This window comes from Cydia fagiglandana, chromosome 15, assembly GCF_963556715.1.
Source record: "Cydia fagiglandana chromosome 15, ilCydFagi1.1, whole genome shotgun sequence".
Taxonomy (NCBI): domain Eukaryota; kingdom Metazoa; phylum Arthropoda; class Insecta; order Lepidoptera; family Tortricidae; genus Cydia; species Cydia fagiglandana.
In genome coordinates, this window is record NC_085946.1 from 10,428,652 (window position 1) to 10,443,335 (window position 14,684).

The following is a 14,684-nucleotide window of genomic DNA, read 5'->3' on the forward strand; positions in this document are numbered from 1 at the left end:
CAGTCACATGCAATAATATGTTACACAACGAAGGCCGCAAAAATATCTGACACGATCTTATTCGTAGAGCCATAAAGAGCGTGAGATTTTTACTGTACGCGGCAAAACTAATAAATACATATAGGGAAGAATAAAGACGAAATTTAAGCAATTTATTGGTATATTTATGTTTTTAATACTTTTTTATTTAAATCTACAACAATAGGTAAGGGCAAGATGATCATTGATCCTGTGTTCTATATGAGGTCCATATTGTCCATGAAAACGGACGCTGATAGAATAGTTAAACATATCGAACAATTAAAGGGCCCACGATGTCGAAAGACGCCATTTTGGATGGCCTCGGTGCACTGTTATGATATTAATCATGTCGTAACAATACGTGGGTACCTATATTCAAAGGCAATTAAATTATAAAGATTAGCAATCTTCATAAAAGTTGCCTATCTAATAGTCCGTTTCGATCCGATTAGTCCATACCGGTCGTCAAAATTAAGGATTTTTGAAATGTTTTTTTAGAAAGTGAATATGTATTTTGTTGTTGTTTTGGATTCTTGACTTCATGTTGTATTTAAACAAGCAGTACCTAATGTACCTATAATATAAAAAAATACTTTAATTACTCTTTGTCTTAAATTGCAATAGCACAAAAAATTTTAATGACATTATCTTCGTAGCGTTGCTTCGGGTTTTTGCAACTGCAATTGAAGTGATTAATAATTATCAATCGCAATTATGACATTTTTGAAGAATGACAAATTTTAAGGGTTTCAATTTAAAAAGAGAAAATTTTATTAAACAATAATTCTAATGACATTTATCACTGTAAAGTTGCAAAACTAAAATACGTACTTATTTGACCTAACGAGTGTCAAATACAATTTACTAAATAAATAACACCTATCGTCATCAGTACCTACTTTGTTAAATTAACAAATTTATTTTTAATTGACCTATAAAGGGTAAAATCGTAATTTACAACTTTGAACTTTGAGCTAAGAATTTAGTTACAATAATATTCAGCATTAGTTAAGTTTTAATTTATTTTAACCAATAACACATTTCATCAAGAAAGGTGATGTCGCCGCACAAATCGAAGGCCGTTACTGAAATAGAAAAGTAAGTACCTGAACGTGAAGCGATTTCCTAGATACTAGACTGCAATTAATCTTTCGAAACTAAATTGAAGTCTAGATTATTAACACGCAATGGTTAGAGTTAGATATCCGGATTTTATAGGGTTACATCACTTTCGGTGCAATTGTGAGAAATAATAAGTATCAATAAAATATATTACCTAATTCCATTGCAATCTTTTGGCGAAAATCTATGGTCAGAAATAACTATTCAATTAAGAAAAAGTTCCGAAATTGACGGTTTGATAAAACCTTAGCTTATAAAATTGTTTTTATTAGTAATTTCCTATTTAAACTAGATATGGAAGCCCTCTACATATTAATTCGTCAAAAAACCTTCAACAGATAGCCTAATTTGTACTTGACCGATTTGTAGCGGAAGCGACGTTATAAATAACATTGTCAGTAATAGCGCCCGTTTGTCCTGGAATTGTCTAAATTAAGCGGTTTAGCCGAGAAGGGCACTCGCGCGGCGCGCAAGGCTGCCTATGACGTCAGCGGCGGTGTGATCCTCTTGCGACATTTTCGGCGCGATTCGGGAAATAAATTAGAGATTCACTAGATTATGAAATAGTAAAGATATGTGACGTTCCACGGCAAAAGGTACCTTATGACGGCCGCAATAATATTGGAGCGGCCTTAATAATAGCGTAAGCGCCAATCGCCATAAGGTACCTTTTGCCGTGGAACATACATATCTTTACTATTTCGTATCTAGTGAATCTCTAATTTATTTCCCGAATCGTACCGATTGTCAGTAATCGCGCCCATTGTTAGTAATCGCGCCCGTTTGTCCTGGAATTGTCTAAATTAAGCGGTTTAGCCGAGAAGGGCACTCGCGCGGCGCGCAAGGCTGCCTATGACGTCAGCGGCGGTGTGATCCTCTTGCGACATTTTCGGCGCGATTCGGGAAATTAATTAGAGATTCAAGAGATATGAAATAATAAAGATATGGGACGTTCCACGGCAAAAGGTACCTTATGACGGCAGAAATAATATTGGAGCGGCCTTAATAATAGCGTAAGCCAATCGCCGTAAGATACCTTTTTCCGTGGAACATCACATATCTTTACTACAAGGTGTCCAGAAAGGGTATCGGGTATTTGTTTTAGCGTCATATTCGAAACGGGGCCACGAAAGGGAGCGGGGAGGGGTTCGTGGCGTGCGCCATTTAGTGGAGTTTTAGCCACGATGGAACAGTACTCGGGGACGCATCGCGCATTTTGCGTACAAGCGTATTATCGTAACGGTGATTCAATAGTGACTGCTCAACGTCTGTATCGTGCGGAATATCGTACACGCCACGCGCCAAGTGACGAAATGGATCAGGATGTTCGAGAGTACAGACGTTGAGCAGTCACTATTGAATCACCGTTACGATAATACGCTCGTACGCAAAATGCACGATGCGTCCCCGAGTACTGTTCCATCGTGGCTAAAACTCCACTAAATGGCGCACGCCACGAACCCCTCGCCGCTCCCTTTCGTGGCCCCGTTTCGAATATGGCGCTAAAACAAATACCCGATACCCTTTCTGGACACCTTGTATTTCATATCTAGTGAATGTCTAATTCATTTCCCGAATCGCCCCGCCAGAGATAAATAGTAAAGAAATGTGACGTTCCACGGCAAAAGGTACCTTATGACGGCCGCAATAATAATGGAGCGGCCTTAATAATAGCGTAAGCGCCAATCGCCGTAAGATACCTTTTGCCGTGGAACATCACATATCTTTACTATTTCGTATCTAGTGAATCTCTAATTTATTTCCCGAATCGCGCCGATTGTCAGTAATAGCGCCCATTGTCAGTAATCGCGCCCGTTTGTCCTGGAATTGTCTAAATTAAGCGGTTTAGCCGAGAAGGGCACTCGCGCGCAAGGCTGCCTATGACGTCAGCGGCGGTGTGATCCTCTTGCGACATTTTAAACTGTTTATTTATATTAATCGAAGCTCTAAAGAAATCCTTTATTGACAAGATAATTACGAACAGCGATATATAATAATCTAAAATCTACTTAACTATCTACTTAATCGAAGTAATAATTTTTTTGATGTACACTGGCGTTCAAAAGTGCATGGACATGTTTCAACTGTAATATTTATTACGGTCGACATCTATCCATCCACTTTTGAACGCCACTGTACCTACCTACTTTAATAAAGCTCAACCCTTCCTATAAAATGTAATCTCGGTCGTGCTGTATTGACTGCAAAAATGTGATTAATATATTTTAATTATGCGAATGGGTCTACCGCGATATAATTTCGCGATATTATTCAAACGTAACTAATAAACTCATCTTATTTCTAACGATGTAATAAAGACGTTACATAGACGTGTATACTAAAAAAGTAGTAAAGTATGATTAGTAAAAATGTAAAGCACGTACACACGTGCATCGGTTATGAGATACGTGAGTGACATGCGAATATCGTGCTGTGAGCTCCTGGCAATTTTAGTAGTTCTCAAACTTTTAAGCGATTAGAGCCAATCATGAAAAACTTGAAATATTGTCTCCTTCTTCTTTGTAGGTATGTAACATTGGTACGTGTGCGGTCTTTTTTTCCATTTACATAGGCAAGTTGCGGAAAGATTCGATAAAGTTGGAAAAGTTTTCGTAAAATTTTAGGAAAATTCCTCAGGAAACAAAGGAAACTTTCATTTTCGAAATGTAAAATTTCTATACAAAAATATCAGAATTTTTTCCATGTGAAAATTTCGCAATTTTGACGACAATCATTCCGACGGCACATCGGTAACTAGTTCATGCCTTTATTTTTCTTTGTTCATGAGCTCCCTCGATTATGTAATGCTCACTTCACGTCGTCCAGACCTTACTTTAACTACTTGATACCTAATAGTGCCCTATTTGGTGTGCCTTTCTGGTTTGAGGACGTGGAAATTTATGTACAGCTAACTTGCAAGTTGTTAAATATGCAAATAGCACTAGCGATCGCTTAATGATTGTGTGGTAAGGCTGTCCAAGCCTCGGTTAAGGGTATTTGTTCCTGATGTATGACATCAAAATCAATTAAATATTGTAATATATTAGGATGTCCCCTTTCCCTAATTATTTTGCTCACTGCCTCGGGTGAGAAAAACCACACCCAGTTATTATTACTTAGTTGCACGCTTGACGTAATACGAAAAATATTTGATATAGGTTAATATTTCTATTAGTACATAGGTAGAACAAACGAGGGCATGTTTACCGACCTTATCAATGTACTTGCTTTTGTATACTTTGTATATCTTCCTGTCATTCTGTATTAATATCATAATTTACATACCTACTTACGGCCCTATTCTAACTTTAAGACACATCAAATATTACGACAAGATACGATATAGATTAGATATGTCAGTGTCAAAACTGGCGTTTTTGTTTGAAGAAACGTCACTTTTGACACTGAAATATCTAATCCATATCGTATCTTGTTGTAATATTTGACGTATCTTAAAGTTCGAATCGGGCAGTTAGTTACACGAACACTGACAAGAGTTGGATGATAATAATATGATGGCGGCTCTGCCACCGCGGTTGTATTTTAAAATTTATTTACAGAAAATCCTGTAAAATAGTGACTTCTTTTTTTTCGTATAACCTGTATATTTGTAAAAATCATTACTACCTATATGTGACTTCTTAAATATAAATAAAAAAATTACATGTTGAAAAATGTTGAGAACCATTAAACAAATATTATTCGGTAAAAAGACTTGCAGATCCGTGTTACAACTTATTTATTAGTTTCGCATAAGCTACGCTTGATGAATTAATCACCATTTTACCATTAATCAAGTCAACAATATTTATGAGAGTTCTCATTTTAAAAGTTGGTATGTGTTCCGTGACAGCAAAAACAGTCATTGATGACTCTTAATGAATCTGTGCCTCTACTATCAGTTGGCAGAGTATTTTTCACTTACTTTCAGTGAATAAACGTGCCGTGTGTCACGTTTTACGTTTCTTACGGTCTTATGTACCTAACTTCACTCCACTCCAAACGATGTTGTCCCTTTCTAAGTATACTAAAAAACAGAGCAAGAGTTATATCGGAGTTTTATACAGCGCCTCTAGGATTCACCTATAGAACTAAATAACAAAATTGACACATTTTCTCACGTCTACGTAATTTACTATCTATGCATCTCGCTCTCGCAAATTAGTGCAAGTGAGATGCACAGAAAGTAATGTTACATATACTGATGGTAGCCGTGAATATGGAGGGTAGAGGTAAGGAGAATCCTTTATGACTTTATGAGAAAACTCCTTTATGGGAGAATATTTGCAAAAAGTGGGCACGCTGTCAGCTATTATAATTTTTCTAAATCTCTCCAGAGTAGCGAAAAAAAGAAAACCCATAAACCTAGTTTTTCATTGTATCAATACCGTACTAAAAATCATGGAGAATGGAAGATACTCGTATTTACAAGTGGAAAAACGTTTTCTCTTTTTGTATGGACGATTACGTAGTATACTTCCCTCTTAAGGTTTTTGACGGACACTTTTTCATTATTAATTACATGGAGATTGTATTCCTTACCTCTACCATCCACTAAGAGCATTTAGAAGGGACATGTCATCGCTGTCATTTTCTTTACAAAACAGTCTGCCGATTTTTGCGGGGGAGGGGACGCCAAATGTATTGCTATTTCTACATGATTTGTACGTAACGTACAAATAGCCATGTCAGTCCATACAAAAGTTTGCACAATTGTGTTTTTCGGCAGAGGGGTAAGTAATAATGTCACCAAAAAAATAAAGAGTATACCTACGAGACTACTACGACTATGATATTTGATTTATTCGGTTGTCAATATAAAACAAATGTAGGTGTTCTTTCTTCCCGTATGAGACGCCATTACTATGTAGTTTTGCTTGAGATTAATAAACATTACCTATATGGTGTTAAAACAAGCTTTTCTTTCCTGCTTGGAACCCTAATCCTAAATCCTAACAGTAAGCACTCAATGGCCACTCCAGTTATTAAATGCTCTAAGACCAATTTTGTCACTTTGTTACTGACTCAACCTTCATTCTACAATTTTTTAAAGATTTGACGTTGCCATAGTTACGAAAATAATAAACACATCAATGTTAGTAAACAATGTATAAATTAAAATATATTGTATTCAAGACAAAAATAGCAAAATAGATATGATAATTACGTAAACATCATTAATAATCGAGTTAAAATTATGACTTTGCGTGTTAAAAAATAGGAAGCAAAGTATACGGCGCGATTATACAGGCTACTTTTGGCTACATATTTATTACGTTTGATGAAAATAGTACACACATGAGAAGAAATCTTAAAATATTAAAATAGGTATGTATTATAATGGTCCGCTTCAGTCCGCACCGCCTACTGCTAAGTAACATTATCTAATAGAGTGTGCGGAAAGAGAAGAGTCGTGAAATTTAGGGGAGCCCATACATTATACCTACGACTCTTCTCTTTCCGCACAGACCCTACGACCTACGTATGACCTTAATAGCGATCTTAATTTTATAGTACCTATATGATCTCGAGTATATTTCAGTGCCAAGCGCCCCATTTCCAATACAAAATGAACCCACGCAGCGGGTTTTTGGCAATAAATGTGTTTTAAATTTTCAGATTCTGAACCACCAGCAAAAGTTTTTGAAGAAAGTTTTATATTTCCTGTTACCAAGTTGACATGAAAAACGAGTACCTACCAAACACTATAATTTGAACAACGGAAAATAAAATAATACTTACTTAGCAAAGAAAAATAAATAAACTCACAGAACATTTGTATGTTTTATTTTATTTAAGATAATAATGCTTAATAAAATACATAGCAATTCTTGTGTAAATATTCTTACTATGTGTTATGTGCACCCAGCAACAAAAACAGCAACATGTCTATGTACCGCTCCTTGTATTGAGCCTTAATTCTTAATGCATATGTAACTTCTACATGCATACGCATGCATACATGATGCAATCCGGGTTTTCAGGGAAATGTTGTTTTCAATCAGCTTCTTGCCTAAAACCAAAAACTGCTCGTAAGCAATGTGATTTTCGCAAATGTAGCAGTAGAAATAGGAAAATATGATGTCAAGTATAACTCATTACCTTTGTACTAAATCAGCCTTTTATCGAACTATTAATTGATTTATCCCTTAAAGTTTTGCTTGAAGTTCACATACTGTTATAAATTTATACATATTACGTTGCAAATTGCATTAATATTCGTGAAAAATTTGCGTATTTGTTGTGTTTACAAGTTGACAGAAATGTCACGTTGGAAACGCACGTATTTTTCCATAACATCTGTCACGTTTACTCGCGTAAAGTATTTACGCAGAATAATTCTGGCTCAGTTTTCATTATATAATTAGAAAGAGAGCGTTTTAGGTGTGAAGTTAGGCAAGTATGGAAAACTCGCGTAAAAACGTTTGTAACTCATGGTACAAATTAAAATTTTTAGTTCTTTACGTGACCGGTAGAGGCACTGTACAATTACTCCATACATTTTCCTTAACTTTCTCACTATCTTCACTTCTCACTGTCATTCACGGAACTCATAGTAGAGCTAATACACAAATTAATGACGTCTTTTAGTTTTTACAACTACAATAAAATGTAATTACAATGAACTGTATTCCACCGATCTGGCTCATAAGGAATTCCGAGAGCGAATCACAATATTGTAAGTGATACAAATGTTTATAGGAGACCAGTGGCCTATTTTATAAAGCTACAAGTTACAATTTACAAGCGGAAGTCTCGTTCTAAAACATAGGGTTAGAAAGAGACTTCCGCTTGTAAATTGTAACTTGTAGCTTTATAAAATGGGCCACAGATATATCTTTACAAAAACTTTGAAATAGTACTTCATGTGATTGCTATTGCTATTTTCACTGATAAGAGTTGTAACAAAATATTTTATCTTTATGCTGGTTGTAATTTGCGGTTTTTGAACGCGTCATAGAGGGTTTACGATAAGTTTGTGTGTAGATAAAATATTTTAGGGCTTAGTATATTCCAGTACAGGGTGTAACTTACATATAACGTTACTATTTTAGCCTCAACTCTGTCATACTTTTCATACGGTTAGTATGATTTGATGGAGTTTACATGAGGTTCGAATGTGGAGAATGACCCTCCCAGCATATTTTTTACTAAGATTACTTAGGAACTCTTAGTAGTACAAAGCAAGTACATACTTTATTCCCAGCAATCGTTTAAAACGGGAACCGCGGAGCAAAAACCACAATTAAGTACAGGCAGGTATTAGTCTACTTTAATGACGTTTTTATTCCAAATAGCAGCAGTAATTGTAGCTCGTTTGGCGATTAACGTGGCTGTATACAATTATGGGATACAATAGCAATGAAGTATTTGATAGTAACGGATATGGTGTAGGTTGCTTCTGGGGTAATTACAGGTTTTTATGTATTTGTTTTGCGAGGTTATTAGAGAATGTGTTCCTTAGCCAAAAAGCCGCTCTATTATTGTCGGCACATAAGTGTTTTCGCCATTTGAATTTGGAAAAAACTCTTTAGTTGGAAGTGAAAAAATGTAGGGAAAGTGATTTTGTGTCTTAATATTGACGTGAATTTTCTTTCAATGTAGGTATAATTTTAGGGCTATTCTAAACAACATATCAATTTTAAGTGTACTAATTTAGTTATACAGATGAAATGCTTAGGTTATTTATGTAGTTCTGAAGATGATATCACTAAGATGTCACCGAGTCGGTCATAAAGTGCTGTTTAACGGTTTACTGAAAATAAATCATTAAGTGGAGTTATGACATGACGCAGTTTACAAGATATACGAGTAGGCTTAACTTTAACTGCCAAGGTGATCTGTATCATAAAGGCAGCATTATTTTAAACGTCGGCAATACGGCTCATCATTAGGACGGTCCTTTGAAAACATATGGGTATTTTCCGCAAATCCCATGAGTACACATGCCTCTTAAATAAAATTTGCGAATTATCATAAATATCTAGAAATTCGTAAAAAATAATTGTACCTAAAAGCTTGTTAAACCGAACTATTCTGGTTTTTTTGAATTGTTACAGACCTATAATATAATTTTATTCCTGTTTGTTTCAGATTGCATGGAGATGTTAAAATCCCCGTAAATTTCCAAACGAGTTATAGAAAGGTAAGTTTCCCCTCACCTTACGCACTGCGCCAATGCAGTTGCAGGCGTGGCTCACTACGCGATTTAGTCGCTTTGCTACAGGTAGCTAAAAGTACATCCGTTCCACCCCAATTTTGGGGAAAGTGCTGAGTGAGTCTTCTGTACCTAGTATATAATTTATTCTGTGGACAATGTTTTTCTACCATATTTATGATAATTACAGTTATACAATAATGTGCATGAGACTTTTGGGCCTTGGTCGACAGACAGCAAAATCCTAATAAAGGATAACTTCCCGAAAACTTGTTGGGGTGTCTGGCGACCTACGAGCAGGGTCATATTTTGCCCAAAGATTTAGCTTAACCATACAGCGGGGAAATGCGGCCAGTGTCCAGGGGGCTCACCGCGAAGACCGAAATTCGCAAATTGCGGGAATCTTTCTCTTTTACTCCAATGAAGGCGTTATAAGAGTGACAGAGAAAAATTCCCGTAATTTGCGAACTTCGATTTTCGCGGTTATAGCCCTGGGGACTATGCCCCACGTGACAATAGGGTTCGTCGAAAATTTATTAAGTACCTATGTAAATACCTGTTGTAAATATATATTGTAATTAATTAAATAATTTGCAAAAGGTGGATCTTTCAGTTCCGTTTACAAATGATATCGAATGGTTACAAACATCCGCATACCAATGAACTTAGGTTTGAATTAAGTCACTTAAGGCTAATGTACTCGTGCGTGCAATATTTATTTTTAATAAAAGTCATGTAATAACTAAAATTTCATAAATATGTATGATTAAAAAGCGTGTCTATCATAATTGTCCTATTTTTTTTAGTACTATGCCAGAACAATATTCAAACTGCTATATTTGGCATTAAAATCCCTTAGATTCTTAATCTAATCCGTCTGTTCAAAAATAAGTAGGTTAGGTAAACGTACTGGTGCTCGACGCGGTCCCAGTACATGTCGTCTTGAAACTTAAGTCATTGTCAATAGATGTGACAGTAAGGTGTCATCTAATGGGCATTAGCATGTCGACCACTAGTACGTTTACCTTACTTCGTGTTCATGAAAAATATTTAAAGGTTTTTCGCGCGCGCTTCATAAGGAAAGCAAGCAAGTTAGCTCAGGTTTGCCTAAAAATATTTCGATTGCGCGTCTTTGATGTATTGTCGAGGTTTTGGGATTATCAGTCGCCTTAAGTATTATGACGCAAAGACATTATCACTTAAAAATCAGCACATCCTTATTGTATATCCTGTTTAAAAAGATCTAATTAAACTACATAATAAGTAGATATGTATTTGTTTGTCATGTTACCCATTTTAATACAGAAGGTAGAATTTTGTAGGTATAGTATAGGTATTCAGAAGAAATAAAATATATAAGTAGCTATATCCTTTAGCCAGCCAGAAGCCTGTAAAAATGTTTCCTGTTTTTAAATCTTTTTTTATATTTATATTTTATATTATTTTAAATCTTTTTTTATATTTTGACAAATCTTAAATTGCTCTTGTCTTGCCAAGTTTTGATGTGTGGGCGGCTAATAGATGGAGTTTAAAAACCTTCATGATTCATTTAATGTGTAAGATAAAGTAAGAAACCTTTGCTTGAAAGCTTTTATTATACAAAATACCAAGTTCTTAATTATACTTGCACGAACTATCTCGAAATATTTAGTAGGTAGCAGTGGCGTGCAGTGGAGATAAGACTTAAATCGGGCTCTAGAAGAGTCATTCTTGAAGGAATGTAACGCAAACTATAAAAATCGGCAACTTTTTTTTTGGTCATTTTGTATGGACTGCCTACCCTAGTGCCTACCTTTTTTTGTATGCACTGCACGCCACTGGTAGGTAGCAGGTAATGTACTAGCTATTTAAATAATGAAAAATATATGCCTAAAGACTAATGACGGTTAAATTAACTTTTATAATTACATGTTTTTAGCACGCACTAATAATTCCTCACAATCAAAATCATAACAGCGCTAATGATTTTAAATATTTAAATTAATGATTGTGTTTTCCTCGTTACTGGTTCGATAATTATAAAGTGTAAAAAACGATTTGATGACGTATGAGACTAAGGGGCGTATTCAGAAGAAATAGTTTCATACCAAATATTCATGTAAAGCAAGTTTCACGCTTGACAAAACACGAAATTGGTATGATTTTATACGTTTAATACGTCCTGAAGTAATACTGAAAGTTATTGCATCATTAGAAAAATAGCAGAAGAAGATAAAAATTCCGAACCAGACAGTCATTTATAATTAATTAATTATACGCTTCGGTACAACTTAAACAAAAAGGTCCAGTTCTCCCCCGGTCCAATCTATGCTATATTTCTTGCTCTTAGCAACTAGACATTTCTGTTGCCGTGCCAGCTTCGAGAAGCTGGAACCTAACCGAACAAAATTTACCCAAAAATATAAATGCCAAAAATGCGAAAGTAACTCTATCTGTTACCTTTTCACGCTTGAACTGTGAACTGATTTCGACGAAATTTTGTATGAAGATAGCATGAGGTCTCAGGAAGGACATATGATACTTTCGAACAATCGTCATCATTCCATGCAGACCATTCGCGGGGTGAAGCTAGTGTATAATAATTGCAATTAATATCGGTTCGATGACGTACGCGACCAAGGACGACTGACTGTTACCACAGTTATGCAACCGTTAAGTTATACGATCCGGTGCATAGTTTGTATTTATGATCGACGTCATGTCGAACATCTTTGCAGGCGCGTTACATGGTGCACGTTACTGCGAGTTGCGCGTGAGTGGATTTAGCTAAGGTAGACCTTAATACTATGAATACAAGGGCGATAATATGCGTTAATAAATTGAATTAGACTCGTAAAAGTTATAGCGAGAAAACTGTACATCACTTTTTATTTTATGGAATTTTTCATTCATTTAATTGTGACCCCGGGCAGGCATATATAGCATAGTGCATATGATCGTAGCAGAGTTAGACCAAAAAAAGTCTACAGCGATTTTATTACACTTTTGCACCTTATGTCCTTGTAATAAGTCGAAAAATGTAAACATATCCTTGACGACTGTACCCGGTCTTCCAGTATTTCTATATAGGTACATATCAGTATTCAGTTAATCTTAAAAAAAAACTAGCATTAATTGATTAGGTGCAATATTGGTGGTTTGGTGTTTATTAGACATTTTACTGAAGCTAATTTTTTTTTCAGTTACAACAATGCCGCGCCTAGAGCAGCACCCGCCGGAGGACTTCCGCCGCGTTTTGCGGGAAAAAGCATTGAACCACAGCCTGTTCTACTTGAAGCTGGGTGCAGGCGCGCAGCCGCGTCGCGAGTCGCCGGCGCAGCGGCCCAGTGCCGCAGCGCGCGCGCCGCCGACCGCGCGTATACAACGGCATGCGCAGCCTCGCGTCTCCGAATTGCTGCGTCGATTCGAACCCGCCCCGATGCAGTATCTCCGCCCACCGCGAGCGCAGTCCCCTCCCGAAGACATCACCAGCTCCGACGACGACGATCGGGCCGCGGTCCGCCGAAGGAGTCGTGATCTCAGCGACGACTCCGCGGTGGAGCTGGAACCGCGGCCGCGGCGCCACTCGCACCCTCGCGACGTCACCCCTCCTCCGGAGACTATGTCCCCGCGGCGGGAAAGGACGCTGATCGAAGCTCATGTTGTGGAATTGGGGAGGAGGGGAAGCGAAGGGTGCGAGAGCAGGGGCAGATGTGTGAGGACTCCGAGCGTGGTCGTGAGTGACTACTCCGATGGTGTGGCCGTCGGAGCGACTGAAGAGGAAGTGGACTGGCTGCGCGCGCGCTCGCTGTCTGCTGACTCCGCCTGCTCCTCCTGCTCAACCCTGTCCAGTCGCGATGACGACGAGTTCGAAGCGCCAACGTTGACCAAAAAGGTAAGTGCACTTTTGTTTGTTTTGTTTGTGTTGGCGTTATTATTGTTTTGAATGTCCTTAATTGCGACAATTCGCTGTACACATAATAATTGCCCGGTTGTTTAACTATAATTGTTGTGACGAGTTTGTCGGCCTTGTAATTTTTCACGTTTCTTTACTTATGCTAACAATTTAGTTCTGAAAAGAGTGAAATGAATACATTACGCAAAATAACCACGTGAAACTTAAATTGTTACACCTATGCACCTGTAACAAGCGTTCTAATATTTACGCAGAAGAGTTAGAGAGATTTACGTTAAGAGGTATTAAAATTTTGCGATTTTTTCCAGATATTAAAAAAATACCAATACTAGGTAGGCGGTAATAAAATGTAGAGCCCGTGTAAAACAGATTTGATTTTAATGTCTAAAATAGCTTACCTAAACAGGAATCTATTTATGTCTAATGTTATTCGAACGCGTACCTATTTCCTCCATATGTATGAGTAACACAGATAATTAGGTTCCCGGTCGTAGCAAAATTGTTTATACATAAATGGCGTTTCCTTTTTGTGAATTTTATCTATTCATGGAGTTATATATAATCTATTAAGTCCACATGAATGTATACAATCTCTGTTAATTAATCGTAGGTATAGGTATACCATAAACAAAATTAACCAGCTTGTGAATTTGTTTTGCAAGAATTACTTCGAAGATTAAAAGGAAATAACAGTAGTAGGTACTGGATATAGTGTTAGGTAGGTTAGTTTAGTCAAAAGTCTATCTTCTTTATTTATTGGCAAATGATTGAGATAACTATGTAAATATACATCAAAACTGAGTCGCTTAACTTCAAACTCGGGTAAATCCATCTGTCAGATTATGCGATAGTGGTGTTAAGAAAAGTAATAGGGTAGATATTTGCTGAGAAGGTCGAATGAATTTACCCGACACAATTATTCAATCTGTTTACAGTCATTTATGTGTAATTTAAAAGCAAATTATTCTGCGTAACAACAAATAATAAAGAAATTAGTTAGACCATTTAGCATAAGTGAATACTTAAATGATTTTACAAGTCAAACGATTAGTTCCTGTCACTATTGATTATACAATTTGGTAGCGTTCGACAATGACCAAAATCGATATTTTAAAAGTAAATACTTATTTATATGCTGCATTTGCATATCTACATTAGCAATATATTTGTTTGTGTGCATATAAATTATATCCATCGTAAAAATAGCTTGAAACTTTATTAAGGTGGCCCGGGGTTATTGCAGCCAGGGAAAGCCAATCTTCTGTTGCCATGACGCTCTGTCCTTGTGCTTAAAACCCTTCTGTATTCATACTTAAAAAACATTACTGGGCATACCCATTGCTCGCCTTATTGCTTCCTATATTTATGTTGAGTAACATACAAGCCTGGACCTGCCCGACAAGCGACGTTTGACGTATCGTATTGATCTCCCGTCGATATGGGAAAATAATAAATTCTCGAATACGTACAATGTCAAAATTTGACATT

General features: G+C 36.6%; 1 protein-coding gene across 1 annotated transcript in view; it reads left to right on the top strand.

The window, feature by feature from the left end:
• Positions 1-14,684, top strand: part of LOC134671363 (inositol-trisphosphate 3-kinase A) — a 172,667-nt gene that overhangs the window by 22,556 nt on the left and 135,427 nt on the right. Inside the window, exons 2-3 of the mRNA XM_063529200.1 lie at positions 9,238-9,289; positions 12,484-13,175. Coding sequence (XP_063385270.1) covers positions 12,492-13,175 — 684 coding nt within the window. The 5' untranslated portion in view covers positions 9,238-9,289; positions 12,484-12,491. The remainder of the gene's footprint in view (positions 1-9,237; positions 9,290-12,483; positions 13,176-14,684) is intronic.